The sequence below is a fragment of the Acanthisitta chloris genome, unplaced genomic scaffold (genome assembly GCF_000695815.1).
Source record: "Acanthisitta chloris isolate BGI_N310 unplaced genomic scaffold, ASM69581v1 scaffold1527, whole genome shotgun sequence".
In the NCBI taxonomy this organism is placed as follows: domain Eukaryota; kingdom Metazoa; phylum Chordata; class Aves; order Passeriformes; family Acanthisittidae; genus Acanthisitta; species Acanthisitta chloris.
In genome coordinates, this window is record NW_008684111.1 from 17,387 (window position 1) to 33,725 (window position 16,339).

Genomic DNA, 16,339 nt, shown 5'->3' on the forward strand with positions numbered 1-16,339 from the left:
CTTTGTGGTGTTTCTATATGAATAAAATGCTGGATTTGCCTTAATGCTTTTGATGTGACCAAATGATTTTGGAATTGGATATTTTGTTGAAGTATCACTTTTTGGTTTTTTTAAAAGAAGCTGACACCAAAGTGATTCTGATATCCCTATTCTCTGAAATCTGTACAGTTCTGATCCATGATAACTACCTTCCCTTTGTATTAAGAAACTGAAGAATAGAATTTCAGCTTTTGTTTTGTTAGCGGGTAGAAACTGCCTATGAGAAAGTGGGCTATCACTGTAAACTGTAATTTAAATTGTATTGTCCAAGCTATCTCACCAAAAATAGCTCTATACTGTGTCCTTCTCCCTTATGAGTCAGCCACAGTTCTGTGAATTAGTGCATTAGTTGAACCCACAAATTATACAGACTGTACCACAGAACCATGTGCAAATAAGGACCACAATCCATGCTTGCAGTCATTTCTTATATAAATGATTGCAATGACAGAATTCAGAAATGAATAATGACAAAATGTGAAGTTTCAGAAGCCAGACTTAGATATTTATCCTACACAAATCTCATCCCTGTTACATAAATATTTTTTAGCTACTCATTTATTTTGCTGTTGTTTTACAATTTTACAGCCATTTCAGGGTGAATTTTCGAGTTAGGAACCTTGTATTTTTATTTCTTTTTGTCATGCCACCGAAGAAATCACTGGTTATTTGTTAAAAATTAGAAAACACCCATGGATAAATAATGATTTGTTTTCATAAATTTTGTGAAGAAGTTTGATTACTGTAAGAGAAAATGGATGACTTTGCCAAATGCCTATTAAGACAACGAACATAGATTCTGCATCTCCAGCTGTACTGTCTGATGACAGTAGAGCTTGATTTCAGATTTCCCCTATGAAAAAATCCCTTCAGTTATTCACATGTGAACTGTACATTTTAAGGAATAACCAGAGATTTCTTCTAACTAGACAAAATCCCCCAACTCCTAGGACCCACTGATTGCTCCTCAGCAGGTCTTACACAAAATGAGCCAAATTGCAGTTTTCCAAACTAAAAGGGCTTTGTTGAGATATGGGGCTTTATTCTATTTTTAAACTTAGATTTCTTAACTTTCTCATTTTTGTTTGCAAAATTAATCTCGGCTAAGTCATTGTAAAGGAGCTGGCATGGAAGGAAGCCATGTGATTAGAAGGATTCAGTGGGGGGTGTTAGACAAGGAGTGGGTGATTTGTTTTAATTTTTTTTTTTTTTAATCTGCAGTTGCTGGTATCCTTCTGTGTCACAGCTTGCAAGCAGAACATGGTAATCTGTGATAAGGTGCTTATTGCCAAAGCTGCAATCTGTATGAATCATTGACTATTCTTGTCTTCATTACCTTATTTTGAGAGAGAAATCTATACCTGCTTAAAGTATCTGTTAGACCAGCACACAGCAGAGGTAGAAAAGTTGAAACAAACATCATAGAATTAACATCTAGAAAGTCTTGACTGTACTCTAGACTATTGCTGCTTATTGCTGCAGTATAAGTGATCTTGTGGAAAAAAAATAATTCCAAGAGGCACATACTTAAGAATTTGTAACACCACACTGTAGCCTGTGAGTCTCTCATTCCTTCTGTTTATTCTGAACATCATACTCTCTTTTCTACTTTCCATGTAATAAAATGCTAATCAGTTGGCATGAATTTAAAAAAACCCCAGTAACTAAAGTCTTTTCCCCAAACAGATTAGCAATCTGAATTTCACTTCCAAAACAGAGACAGAAAATGGGAATCTAAGTCTCAACAAGATAGTAAATAAGACTATCTGATTTCATACTGTGTTATTTCAAACTATTATATGTAGTATCTGACAAAAACTAACATTTTGATTTCTCATTCTTTGGTTTTAAGATCAAAAAATGGAAGGGAAGTTCTGGAACCTATTTCCATTTTCACTAACCATTCCTTTCCTATTTCTGCCTGCATGTGTTAGAAGACTTGTATATGAAAAAGAATTTGGTTAATAACCTATTGTTTAGTTTTTCATATTGTAGGCATATATGTTCTTAAATAAGCCCTAACTGGAAAAGAAAAAAGATTAAAAAAATATATATTCTTTTGCAAACAGTGAAAAACTACCAGCATTTCATTGACATAGACACATACATGTAGCCATCTAAGTATTTTGCAGAAAAACCATGACACAAATACTCTCAAACCAACTTCTAGAGAACTTGTTGCAAGAAAAACTTTGAGCTCTGACATTTTATGACTCCTCTCTTGCATATGGCCTCAAAATCAGTATTTACACTGCTAATGAAAACACCAATTTTAGTACAATGCAGTGGAAATTATGACTTCAGTTGGATAATTTTCAGATCTCAATCTCAGTTTTTTGAAATAACAGAACTATTCATACAATATGCTAAATGATATGTCATGAATAGTCAGCTGTAAAATCATCACAGGGGAAAACAAACAGTAAACATGCATGTCTTAGGAAAGAAGTCTGCTCAAGGTACACAAGAGGAAGGTCAGAAGGTCCATTCTTAATCAGATCATCCATTCCAGATCTACTTATAACCTTACCTGGTATCAGAAAACCACAAGGCCCTGGAATCTCTAGAAGCAGGGCATGGATGATAAAGAAGTAAAAGTAAAAAATTGAGAAGCTGTTAGAGGCCACATTTAAAAAAAAAAAAAAAAGAAAAATCCACCCATAAATGTAGAAAACTAACTGAAAAAAAGAAAGTGCTAAGGGATGATTCTTAGAGTAAAAGAATTCATAAAATTAAGAGTAAGGTACAGTGATTTTATGGAGCTTTACAACTGAGATGAGGCTTCATTTTAAAATGTTCATTTTCACTGGGAACTACTCTTATGTAGGTAAAATTCAAGCACCCGTTTCACTCTCAATTGAACCCTTAGACACTGATAAGAAGGAATTACACATTACTTTTTTCTTGCAAATAAATACACAATAGCAGACCATCAACAGACATTCTGAAAGCAGCCCTCTCACTCATAGCCTAAATTTGTGCTTCTAATAGGAATATAGCATCTTCTTAATTTCTATCATTCAGCAGTTCATTTTTAAGCAAAAGATAAAATTACTTATCTTTGAGTAACAGACATATAATGTCTTACAGGGCCATCAAGTCATTGAAAAGCTGCTGATTTGCAATCTATAATTATGAGCATCTTCATCGTTCAGTAGCAGTAAAATTATTTCCTCTCAAAGGTATCCATAATATCAAATCTCCACACTTGGAAGTGAAACAAATATAGTTTTTACCCTCCATATAATATAAAGGATACTTTCTGATGGGCAAGAGGGAGTAAGGTATATTTTCTGGATTGTCTGACAGAAACATAACAATGGGTATAGGCAGGAATGATACAGTTTTAAAAACTGACAGAGCTGGAAAATAACCAAACAGGCCCTTCATGTCCATAGAAATATTCTTTCACTTGTATCCCTAGGACAATGTGCAATAGGAGCATATCTGCAATAATGTTCAGTGAATACTTGTAAACAAAACAATCAGATTGTCCAGCAAACGTCCTACCTAAAAACAGACTAAGAGCTTTGCAACAGATGAGTGTCACATGCAGTGAACACTGGCATGACCTCAGAGATGTACTGCTGAAAAATTGCAAGAAGGATTTGGAGGGAGAGAAAATTCATTGGCTTCAGAAGTAATAAGATGGGTTCTACTGGATTTTGTTTAGGGGAAAAAAGAAAGTCTTTTTGACAGAAAGCCTAAAGAGAGAAGACTAACTAGGATGAACATGCAGTAAAGAACAACTTTGGATGAGAAAAAGTGCTAGCAACTGACAAAATCCATTGCTTTTTAAAGGACAAAATTGCAGAGGGTCTAGGCTCACCTTTGAAGATATGTTAAGAGATGATTGAGTCAAAATAGCTTGAAGAGACTAAGTTACTTCTACAAGACTTAAGATCACATTCATCTGATGCCTCAGAAATAACTATGAGCTTAGTAGTGGCTTACAAGTCTAAGCACACTTTCTTTTTTCAACTGGGGTTTCAAGAAGAGAGAAATGGATGCAATAGAGGAAGACTAAACAGTAAACCAAACCAAGTTTCACTCCATGTGAGTTAAAAGGTACTTTTCTAAAAAGTACTAGTACAGTTCAGAAAAAGAGAAGAACCTAGGAATTATCAGGCAATAATATAAGTTGTGATAGAAATGCCCATAAAACAACATTTTAGAAGGAGACCTCTATAGAGCTTATCAAATGCCTTTATTGACCTTTTGCTTGTTGCCTTTGGTTTATTTGCTTTAATGCTTTGTTCTGAAATATCAGAGGAAGCATTCTGGACATATTGATGCATTTAATTGCAGACTGCAGGGATTATGGATACATCTACAGTTTTTACTGTAAACAGTTTGAAGAAAAAGGCCATTCCTTGGCTAAGGGAAGTCTAGATATTTAAACTGTAGTTCATGACTGAGACAGTACAAAATACCTATGTATATCCATACACTGAGGAATATTGTACTGCAAGTGCAAAGACATTTTTATTCATCTATTATAAAAGAGATAGGCATTGAAATCTTTAAAATAAATACAATTCCTGAATGGAACCAATGGCTACATCCCTATGAATGAGGAGCAGTGATGACAAAGCTGAGTGAAGATGCTATAATAAATGTATTTAGAGCACACAAGACTCAATTCACAGATCTACTATTTGTAAAAATTCAGAATTGACTCTTCAAAGAGAAAAAGTAACAACAGTACCTTGGCAAGTAAATTTTTTAGAAGGAGTTGTGAGAAGAAGTTTATCTGCCATTTCTCCAGGACCAGCACAACGTGCAATACCAGGTTCTTTGTATTCTGATTTTACCCAGTCAGACAGCCACTGCATGTTACAATCACAATAAAGAGGATTTGCTCCAATAGCCCTGTGGAAAACAAACAAATAGAAAAGGAAATAAAGATTTAAATTGGTTGCTTTTTAAAAGAGTAGCCAGAAAACAGACTGGCAAAACCCCTTCAAACCACAAACCTGCTCTCCCATCAGCAAATTGACAGTAAAAGCATGAAGTGTCTGGATTTGGGGTCTAAATCAAGAAGTGACAGTTTTAGCAGTAAACTTGGTCCAGAATGCTAGCTATTCTTGGTGCATTATGTGTGAACTTTGGTGAGCTAATACTGACTAGCAGTATTCATTCATATAGTAGAATGAAATTGATACTGGGAAATTAAGTTAACCAGAATAAAGTATTTCTTCTGAAGCAGCCAAGGCAACCCCACAGAGTTCCACATTGATATTCTCCCTGTTCAATTTATGTCTCCCAGACTGGTACAAACCATCTGTTTCTAAGCTTCCAAATTTCATTTGGAATTATTTCCTCTTTGGAGCTCTCCCACCCAACTCACAACTATGTGCAGAGTTCTGTAAGAGGTCTCTGCTTTATAAGTAAATAAAATTCCATTATTCTAGCTTTGTGGGAGTTCCATAAGAATTGCCTCATTATGAAAGCAAATCCATTTCTTTAAATGATGATCTTTCTGATTTTTTTTTAATTAAAAAATGATTTAGCTAGAGATTTCCAGAATTAATTTCTGTAAAGGTTTTTCGAGTGCTTATTTTGATTTTTTTTTAATTAAAAAATAATTTAGCTAGAGATTTTCAGAATTAAGTTCTGTAAAGGTTTTTCGAGTGCTTATTTTCTCTGCTAGAAACTATAAATACTCTTAAAACTCTGAGAACAATGATACATTGTGTAGTTAATTCAGAGGATAGAAGCATTGTTCTGTTCTATAAAGATTTACCCATGTTCCTTTTAAGAAATACAATAATCATAGAACTTTCAACAGATAATCTTGACATGTGCAAACATTGTCAAATGGCAATATTAGAACATCTTCCTTCTCCAGATGTTTCAGTACTTTTTTTTGGGATTGTTCTACAGCTTTGAATCAGTGGATCTTCTAGAGATACAAGAAAGTCTTTGGCAAGCAAAGGCAGTAAAAACTATGTCTGCTGAAACACTCTTTTCTGCCTTATTGAGCAGGAAGCCCTCACATAATTATTGCTACATTCCAGCTGAACTCAAAAAAATACATATATTTGTTCAGTCAAGCTTAAGTCAGAGCAGTAACAAAACTCAAACTTAGTGACAAGGAACTTCCCATGCGAGGAGAAACACCTACAATTTGTCCACTCTATGTTTACAAGAGTAAATGGCAGCCTGACCTGAGGTAACACAACTGCTCTGGCAAAATCAGTGTTAGCAAGGATAACCAGTAGACATTAAGAAAAAAACACCAGCAACAACAATTGAATCTATGTAAGTTTTACTGGTATTTCATGCAGATAAGCTAGTTTAATAGTAGCATTTGAATGAGTGATCAATGACTGAAAGCTTAATCGGTATGAAATTTCTGAGAAATGGCAAATTAAAGGTAAATGTCCAATACTGAACTTGAAAGAGGCAATTTTTTTAACAACTGCAGCTGTTCAGAAACTTTAAAAACCCCAGATATCTCTAAAGGCACTAGTCAACTTACTCATCAAAGATTTAATAACTATCCATAAACACAGCAAGGTTTGCAAAAGGCAACTTGTTCTAATTTAGGTTCCCATTGAAAATTAAAACCAGGAAAAGTATTGCACAAAATTGTGTTCTGAATTCAGACATCATGTGTTTAATGTCAGCTTAACAGACAGTGACATGGAATCACAGGATAATTTAAGGCCCTCTGGAGGTCATCCAGTCTCACCTGCACAAAGCAGGGCTCCCTTCATAGCTGGTTGCTCAGGGCTGTATCCGGCTGAGCTCTGAAAATCTCCAGGAATGGAGATTCTCCTGCTTTTTTGGGCAACCTGTTCCAAGGCTGAACCACCCCCAGACTGAAGAATTTTTCGTTCTGTTCAATCAAATTTCCCTTGTTGCAGGCTGTGATGGTTTACTATTATTTTTCACTGTGCACCTCTGAGAAAAAAACTGTCTCCATCACTGCTGTAATCCTGAGAGGCTGAAAGACTGTTAGGTCACTCTTTGGCATCCTCTTCTCCAGGCTAGATAAGCCCAGTTCCTGTAGCCTCTCCCCAGAATGTGTATGATGTGGCCTTCACCCACCCTGCTGCCCCTATACTGGATTTGCTCTGGTTCACATCCACCTGCTGTGTACTGGAGAAACTGAACAAGAATTCCATATGTGGCCTTAGGAGGGCCAAGCAGAAGGGAGTGATCAGTATCCTCAATCACCTGGCTGCTCACTTTCTAATTCAGCCCAGAGTGCTTCAGCCTTCATTGCCATAAGGACACACAGCAGACATGTTCAATTTGCAGCCCAGCAGCAGGTCCAGGATTTTTCTGCTGAGCTGCCTCTACCTCTCTGGCCAGTCCCCAGCCTCTGTTACAGATACATGTGCTTCTTCCAGAACTGTCCTTTGCATCCTGTCTTTGCTTGACTATATGGAAATTGCTAAGCATAACTCATAAAATACAGTTACCATCTGAATACTCACAGGTGTGATAATGCTGAGAGATCATTAAAGGCTCCTTCAGGAACAACAGAAATATCATTGCCATGTAAAGACCTTAAAAAGAAAATAAACACGACAATATATATACATAAAAATCAGCATCAACTTGGCAAATTTCATCTTCTCTAAACAGTTTTCAGCTTTTCACAATTTTTTTCTTCCAGTTCCTCAGTGTTTCCAGCTGTTTGTTGCTTGCTTTTTTTTTTGGTTTTTTTTTTTTTAAGCTCTAACTGGATGCCTACTTGAAATTTGATTTTTTTTCACCCTTTTCATAAGAAATGTAAATACTGTGATTATTTTAAAATTGAAAAATAAAAGCTGATAAATTAGGCAGACTTTTGCAAAGTCCTGACAGGATTTAGAGATAGCAGAAGAGTTATTATTTCTGACTTTTTCAGCAATTCCCTGAATCCCCATTAATTATGTTTATATGTTCTTTTTAATCTTTCATGGATTTGTGCAACATACAGACATTGACTGTTCATTAATATAAGTATTAAGGCTGTTGTCCTAATTTGATAGCAGAGTTAGTGAATGAAAGACTTTATTAATCATCAATATTGGGAAAAGTGTTATCTTTATTATAGCAAACCTGCACAAAAATCTCTCTGCTTCTCATTCAGCTACATGAATATCTAATACATATAGAATTATTGTTCTTGAAATTATCCATATTTATATTAAATAACTGAAGTTATGTGAGCATACTAAAATAATACCATGCTTCAGACATTTAATCCAACTAAGCTTTTAAATGGTTATAAATTACCCAAATGGGAGCAAAAATTACATGTTCTGCTGGGGACTTTTGAGAAAGAATTTTTGCAGGCTTTTTTCTTAATGAAAAACTGAAGCTGTAAGTCAGATTGACTGTTCTTTATTTTGCTTTTGTCCCTTTTTGTGTCCTTTCAACCACAGTTTTCTTAGTGGTAAAAGTTTTCTTGGAACCAAAAAGTCATGTTATTGATTTTCAGTAGTTAACCATGATGCAATGGTTTTGGAAACACTCCACATTAAATTAAACAAGACAGAAAGAAATTTACCAGCAGAATAAAAATATTCAAAATTTAACTGCAAAACCCCCTCATATATACTAAAGGAATTTATGCATATGGTGCTTTTGTTAGGCTTTAATGCTTAAAACAAGGAAGAACATACCAAAAAAAATATAGCCAAGATTAAAAAGCAGAAAAATAAAGAGTGTATGTCTGCATATATAATGTTCTCCAGGGTCATATAACTTCTTGTGCAGCATTTTGAGATTATACTTCCCCAGAATGAAGCCACTTAGAGTTTCAAGGCTATGTAATTTTCACTTCTCAAATGTTTGATAGCTTTTAAAATTCACTAACTTTGTACAGCTCTGCTATTGGCTATGCACAAATACAAATTCTGGAAAATGGCAATGATGATAAAATAATACTTACAGCAACCTAAGTGATTTTAATCCATCAAAAGTCCGTGCAGGGATACATCTTAGGCGGTTATAACTAAGGATTCTGAAAAAATAGATAATACTATCAGCAAATGTATCAGCCATTCAGTAAAAAATGCAGTGCATGACCAAAATCAGCTTTTGCACACATAGCTAGTTAGGAAACAAGTTATTTTACAGCCTCCACAACAAGCAAGCTTTAATATCTACTAAATGCCCTTTCTTTCCAAGACAAAAACCCCCAATGTAATGCTTCCAAAGAGTCATGTTACATGTTTAAACTTACAAGGTGAGCAGCTGAGTCATGTTGCTGAAGCTCTGATTAGAAAGAGTGCTGATTCTGTTGTTACTTAAATCTCTAAAAAATAAATTCAGAAATTCAGACCTTAAAATGACCACCCCAGTCCTGAAACACTGTAAGTTAAACTGACAGACACATTATTTTTATTAGTAGAAGTAGTATCATCATTTATCAATATTTAAAGCAGCACGTATTTTTATTTTCACATGCCATATACAAGCCCAGCAATGTTTAGCTTGATCAATGAAAAGCATTTTCATTTCAATACAGATGAAAAAGCAGTGCAATGCATTCTTATACAATAGCAATGTCCATCATGCTACTGAGTTAATAATGCAATCTTACATGAACCCATGTAAAAAAATGAAAGTGATGTTTTAAAGTGGAACTCATTCTAGTCATGTCCCTAATGACACATGAGTAAATATCATCTAATACTCTATTTAACACTTACATGCTGAAGACATCAAAGCCCAGAGCTATTATTATACAGAACACTATTTAAGATTTATAGAGGAAGCCTTAACATCTTTCTTGTTCACTATTCTAATGAATAAAACCTTAAGCCTAAGTATGATGGAAGCTGGAGTGGTATGCCATAGCTTCAAAGATGGTAGCTTCAAAGAAGCTTTGAAGAAGATGTATTAAATGTGAATAGTGCCTGTTCTTTATTCTCTTACTGTGCTTTTCATTTTATGTTGACTATTTCACTATTGTTTACTGTATTTTGCAGTGAAATACAGCATTTGTTTCTAAAAGGACATTGATATTTTAACTTTAGAGTACTGTTGAATAGCTATGCAATGAACACATTTCTCTGCTTCAGACTTTCATGAAAGCATGTAAGACAACTGGCTCATAATAATAAACATATTAGCAAGTATAACAAAGCAATCCATTCAAAAGAGGAAAAGTTAAAAATAAACAATTTTCCTTGTTAATCAGGAACTCAGAAGACTCATGTAATTTGTTGGCCACAGAAGGACTATGCATAGTGGTTTGGTTTTTCAAACAAAGCTGAGGAACATTTTCAAGTTCATAATAACAGTATGAATAAACATACAGAAGGGTTTAAAATAATGTGCCCCACAGGTCTGATAAATAGAGACTGTTAATACTAATTTGAATTTTATTTGCTGTTCATCTCTAATTTATTGTATTACATTTGTCTGCTAAATCTGGCTGTGACCACTGAAAATAGACCATGAGTACCTAAACTCTGTGATGGAAACCTTGTCACTATGCTTCTAATTAACCTGATCTGCACACAGTCCAATCTATATGCTTGCTTAATGTACTGAGGTTCCAAAGTTTATATTTTCTGTGTGCTTCAAGTTAGATCTTGTATAATTTCCCTAAGTTAGATCTTGTATAATTTCCCTAAGCAATCCACAAAGATTTCTTACTGGTTCTACACTGGACACATTTGAAAATACTGCGAGGGTTTTTTTTTTTTTCTGATGTTATTTGAAAAATACAAAAACTTTAGAAAGTATGTTTTTTTTAAAATTTCTGTCTGTGACTGCTCTTGCCTAGAATGAGGTAAATAATGTACCAAACCATTTTCAATTTTTGCAGCAGAGCTTTAAACTCAGTCAAAAAGAAATTTACAGGATTCTGTTACTGCCCTCCACTTTCCATCCTGATTATAATGAAACCACAAACTGCTTTCAGAATGCTACATAGTTCAACCTCAGCTGGTATAAATTTTATAGTCCTAACAAAGGCCATGGAATTACAGCCATTTACATCTTACAGTCTTCCTGTTTCTCTCACTATATATAACAGGTACAGAAATCATATTCAAATCATTCATGAAGTTGAGGTATTAAATTTTAGAGCAGCTAGTGATTGGCCTCAAACCACATCGTGAGTCAGCAGGACAAGCTCTCTGCTTGAGTTAAGAAAACCATATATTGTAGGAGAAACAGAAGGGGTTACATTCAAACATTACAACAGCTGTATGTGGAATTCCTATATGAAGCACACTATGGAGCAAAGCATACCACTGAATGCTGCTTCTGTAAATTAATTCTAATGCCTTCATGGAACTGTGTTACAATGTTGTATTACCCTAACACCTTACCCTAATTACCCCGAGTTTATAAGATCCTATGTCTATTTTCAGGTTAAACATAATTTCTGCTTATTTACTTTGTGATGTAATCACTGGAATGAAATATTCCTGTTCATAAAATGTGACTGAGTATATTATATGTAGGTAATGATAAGTAGAATAAAATATCCTCAATATAAAGATACACACTTTACAGATTTTTGCTTATAAATAAAATCAGGTATAATTGAGTAGGGTATTTTGCTTTGAGTTTTGATTTCTAGTAGGGAATGTTGCTGTAAAACTACTTACATGAGTGTTAAATGCTTGTAGTTGGAAAGCTCTTTTGGAACAAGGGTAAACTGATTTCCATCCAAATAACTAAAAGAGAAAAATAAAACAAAGACCATTATGCAGTTCGTTAAAGTAGTAACATCTTTATCCACTGATCTCAGAATCCAACAGTAAACTAATGGCAAATGAATACATACTATTTGCATTTTATAAGAAAACCTGCTTAGAAATATTCATTTTTAGATACACAAGTGAGGATCTGTAGCCTATGATCCAAATGCTACTGTATTGTAAATAATGAATATGATGAAGTAAGAGGAATAAAAACCAACTCTTACTTAATACTTTCTATTATTTCATAAAGACTGTGCAAAATGAGGTCCCCATATTTTTCCCCATATATTTCATGATACATCAGTATGACATACTACAGACTTATTCCTATGGAGTATGTTAGGGACTGAAGACAGTAATCAAATACCCTTCACTAAAAAAGTTAGATTTTTCTCCCCCCTCTTTGTAGTTTCACAGCTCCTGTATTGTATTGCTGGCTCTTCTTCCATGCTCATAATTCTCAATAACAGACTTGTTCATCCTTAAAGTTAATGGGTACAGAGCCATCAAACTCTACTGGCACCTGCATTAGAGGCAAAGGAAGGCAACAAGTCTTGCTTAAAAAGCTTCCAAGTACAAGTGGAGGGGTTCTTCATGTAACGAGGGTTTAGAGATAAGTGCCAAATTTACCTGATTCTTTGAAATGGAGTAGATAGGAAGTTTTATGCTTACACTGTGTTAATGGCATTAAATAGATGGTGGTGAATAGAGCATGGGCTCATAAAATTAATTATTAAAAAAACAAACCAAGATTTAAACTTTTTTGAAGGAACAAGTATTCTGAGGAAATTCTTTTATCGACAGATAAATTCGGTTCTGTTGCTTATGCTTCATTAGAACTGAAGTACTACAAGTATCCACTTGCCTGATAAAAATTCCTCCTTGTTCAAATGAAGCAACTATTAAGATATTTTACAAAACACATGAAGAGCACATCTTAGAAGAGCCATGCATGCTAATGAGCAAGAAGAATCAATCAGTATGCAACTGTTAACAGGAACCACCTCCCTTATCCTTTAGAAAAATATGCTAAATTGCATGCTTAGACACTAATTAAAGCATACAAAATTGTACACAAATGACTTTTCAGTCACAGTCAGGGTTCCACTTACAATTCCAAAAGTATCTCTCTTTAGCTGCTAGTTTTACATTGCATTGATAACCTTACGTTGCCAAATTTGATTTATTACACCAGGCTGTATTCAATGAAGCCATCTTCTATTTGAGGAAAAAAAACCCACCACCAAACCCAAAACCTAACCAAGTAAGTTACAGGTTTATATAGCTGTGTGCTACTTTGAGTTCTTAACAACCATTTCACTTTATTAATGACTAAAGCCTTTTGGATGCTATTGAGCAACAGACTAGTGGTGGGCATCTCAGGATCTTCTATGTAATACCAAATTGTAAAACAGCAAAACTGCTTTAGTGTAGTTGGCAGAGGGTTGGGACTAGATGATCTGTAAAGTCCATTCCAACCCTTAAATTCTACGATCCTATGAATCCAATTCTTCATTTTCTTTTCCCCTCATTCGTGAACCTGACAATGAAAATCTGGCATTGAATTTCACAAAAGGGAAAAAAATGTGCCACTTACAGTTCTGTTACATCTTTTGGGATGCCTTTAGGCAAAGCTTTTAGGCCTTTGTTGCTGCAGCGAACTACTGTGTCTAGACAAGTACATTCTGCAGGACAGCGGGACAATGGAGAGCAGCTATTGTCATCGTTTCCTGGGGAATGAAAACAAACAGATGCTAAGCTTGCTTATAAATAACACTGCAGTATTAGCAATCATAGTCCATCTGGATTTTCTGTAAGCTAACATGGTATTTCTACATTATAATATCTCAATGTAGTGAAAAAAATTTGTCATCTCTGAAAACCATCACTCCAAGAATTTACATTTCAAGTGATGCTTTACTTAGCACAATGCTGTTTTATTAGGTAAGAGTGCTACTATATGGGAAAAAAATTAAATAAAGAATAAAACCTAGGTAAGAATGCTATCATATGGGGAAAAAAAAAACATTAAAGAGAGAATAAAACTGAAATGAAAGACAATAAAATTAGCAAAGTATTAAAACCAGCCAGTTTAAAAAAAAATACAGCCTTGAAAACTGACAAACTAATAATGCATTAAACAGAAATGTGTGAGAGATGCAAGATAGCAGCCTTTTTTTTTGTACAACATTGATTAAGTCACAAGCTAAGCAAAATGTCATGTAATTTGATCAAGTGACCTGAATGCATGCTTAATTCAAGCATCAGCATATGAAAATATTCTCATCTGAACTAAAACATCTCATCATTTTTTATATTATTTCTAAATTATGATTTATAGTACTGAACACAGGCAGGAAAAACTTTCAAAAGCATATATACAACAGCCTGTTCTTGCTGATGATCCAAAAATGGGTGGCAGATTTTTCAACTGACATCAAAACTGAGCATGCAGTGCTGATGAAGTTCTTTAAAAAGCACAATACTTGGTGTCTATAGGGATCATGCAGCTATAAACATGAAAGCTGAAATTCTAAAAGGTTCAAATATGAATATTCTTACCATCATCACATGTAAAATCCTGAATTGCCACATCCTGGATAGGAATCTCTTTGAGGAAATAGGGTTTTTGGCAGCGAGGGTTCCCCGTCACAATGCGTTTCTTCCTTAGCCAGTCTCCAAGCCAAGCAAGGTGGCAGTTGCAGTTGAAGGGATTGGCCAAGAGGTTTCTGAGAACCACAGGAAAGTTTACTTCAGATGACACCATCTTTTCATCCTAAGTATTCTATTTCTGTTTTCAAAACACTAAGCTTAAACACTGTTCTTCAAACAATACTATGGACAAACCATAGGTGAAAGCTGCAATTTAGGCTGTGTGTGGTGAATCTTGATACAACTCATTTAGAAATAATTTCGAACTGTCAAAAACCTGACTTCTTGTCAAGCCACTCTGTACTGATAATGCAATAATTTCATACAGAGATGAAGGCTGATTACTTTACATTATTAGCTTTAACCTGACAACAGCTATTCCATTAATTTATCATCTCAAGATTTCCATCTTTTATTTGCTCCAGAGAATAAGTTTCCTATCTGAAGTGACAGCTAAGTTGATTACATGCCAGTTACAAAAATGAATTTACTTCTAAAAGTCTCAGTCCTTTTGGCATCTCCTTACTTCAGCACAAACATATCGACAATTCCATTATTTATAAACATGTCATCCTTAATATGCAAAATTAGTCACTGGGTGGAAGTGTCACTTTTTATGTAAAAAGGGGATTAAGTACTTTCCTGAATGATCCTACCTACAACTAGCATTTCCTCATTAAACTGACTGGCAGCCTGGCTCACTGTTTTCACTTCCCTTAAATTCCATCACATTTAAACTAAAAAAGAGATGCTTCTTTTTATAGAAAATGAGACTGAAACTTCATTATAAATCATGTATGAATTAAGAGCCTCAGCAGGCCAGGGAAATTTAAGATAGCAATTGGGTGGCACAGAGCAGAAAGACAGATGACATGGTGATTCAACCAGCTGTGACTCTGTGCTATCTATCCAAAAGGTGGTTTTCCACCCTGGTTTGTATCAGGCAGCTTCTGCAAGAAGGGTGAGCAGGATGTTTTTCCTGCCTTCTCAGACACTTCTGGAAACCAGTCAAACACTCCATCAAAGGGCACCATCAAAACATACTCTTCATATGCCCAAGATGGTCCAGAAAATAAACTTTCTCAAAAATCGCTCTGTGAACTTTTTTCCCTTAACTTTACCACATGCTGCTGGTTCAGAAAATAAACTTTACCAAAAATCGCTCTGTGAACTCTTTTTTTTCCCTTAACTTTACCACATGCTGTGAAATTACACAGCAAATCATTGAGTGAAAAGCCCCCAAAGGTCAGAGATTTAAAGCTGGTTATGGCAAAACAGGAAGATGACTTACAATGTAGAGAGTGAATGCAGAGTGTCGAAGGAACCGGGTGCCACGGTGGTGATCTGGTTGTCATACAGCGAGAGCAGGCGGACAGAGCTCAGGCCCGTGAAGCTGTCGTTTCCCACACAGCTCACCCGGTTGCTCCTCAGCATCCTGAGAAAGATGGATCAACATTTCTTAGCTTAACCCGAGCAGAGGCCAGAGCTGAAGTGGTTGCTGGAGCAAGGGCCAAGAGATATGACTCCAAAGGGGCCAGTGAAGGGACCACAAATGCAATGACCCCTGTGCTGCCTGTCACCTCACTGAAGGCATGAAATGCAGTGTGTGTGGAGGGGACTGGAAAAGAGAAAGGTGGATGGGTGGGTAGGTTTCACAGAGGCAAGGGCTGTTTCATAGAATCATGGAATAAGTAAGGTTGAAGGGACCACTGAAGGTCATCTGGTCCAACCTTCTTGCTCAAGCAGGGCCCCCTAGAGCGTGTTACTTAGGATTGTGTCCAGACACCTTTCGAGTATCTCCAGAATCTCTCTGGGTAGTCTGTTCCAGTTTCCCCTAAACATTTGTGGGTTTTTGTATCAGCTGACCTCCTCCTGAGGCTCCATCGACTTCACTTTTCTTAGGACAAGTTCCAGAAACCACTTCTATTACATTCTGAAGCATTTCATTTAAATGAAATCAGGCTACCCTGACTCCTCAGCAT

General features: G+C 35.5%; 1 protein-coding gene across 1 annotated transcript in view; it reads right to left on the reverse strand.

The window, feature by feature from the left end:
* Positions 1–16,339, reverse strand: part of SLIT2 (slit homolog 2 (Drosophila)) — a gene marked incomplete at both ends in the record, with an annotated part of 87,111 nt that overhangs the window by 16,590 nt on the left and 54,182 nt on the right. Inside the window, 8 exons of the mRNA XM_009079172.1 lie at positions 4,748–4,911; positions 7,488–7,559; positions 8,933–9,004; positions 9,227–9,298; positions 11,610–11,678; positions 13,303–13,435; positions 14,268–14,434; positions 15,649–15,792. Of these exons, the coding sequence (XP_009077420.1) occupies positions 4,748–4,911; positions 7,488–7,559; positions 8,933–9,004; positions 9,227–9,298; positions 11,610–11,678; positions 13,303–13,435; positions 14,268–14,434; positions 15,649–15,792 (893 nt within the window). The remainder of the gene's footprint in view (positions 1–4,747; positions 4,912–7,487; positions 7,560–8,932; positions 9,005–9,226; positions 9,299–11,609; positions 11,679–13,302; positions 13,436–14,267; positions 14,435–15,648; positions 15,793–16,339) is intronic.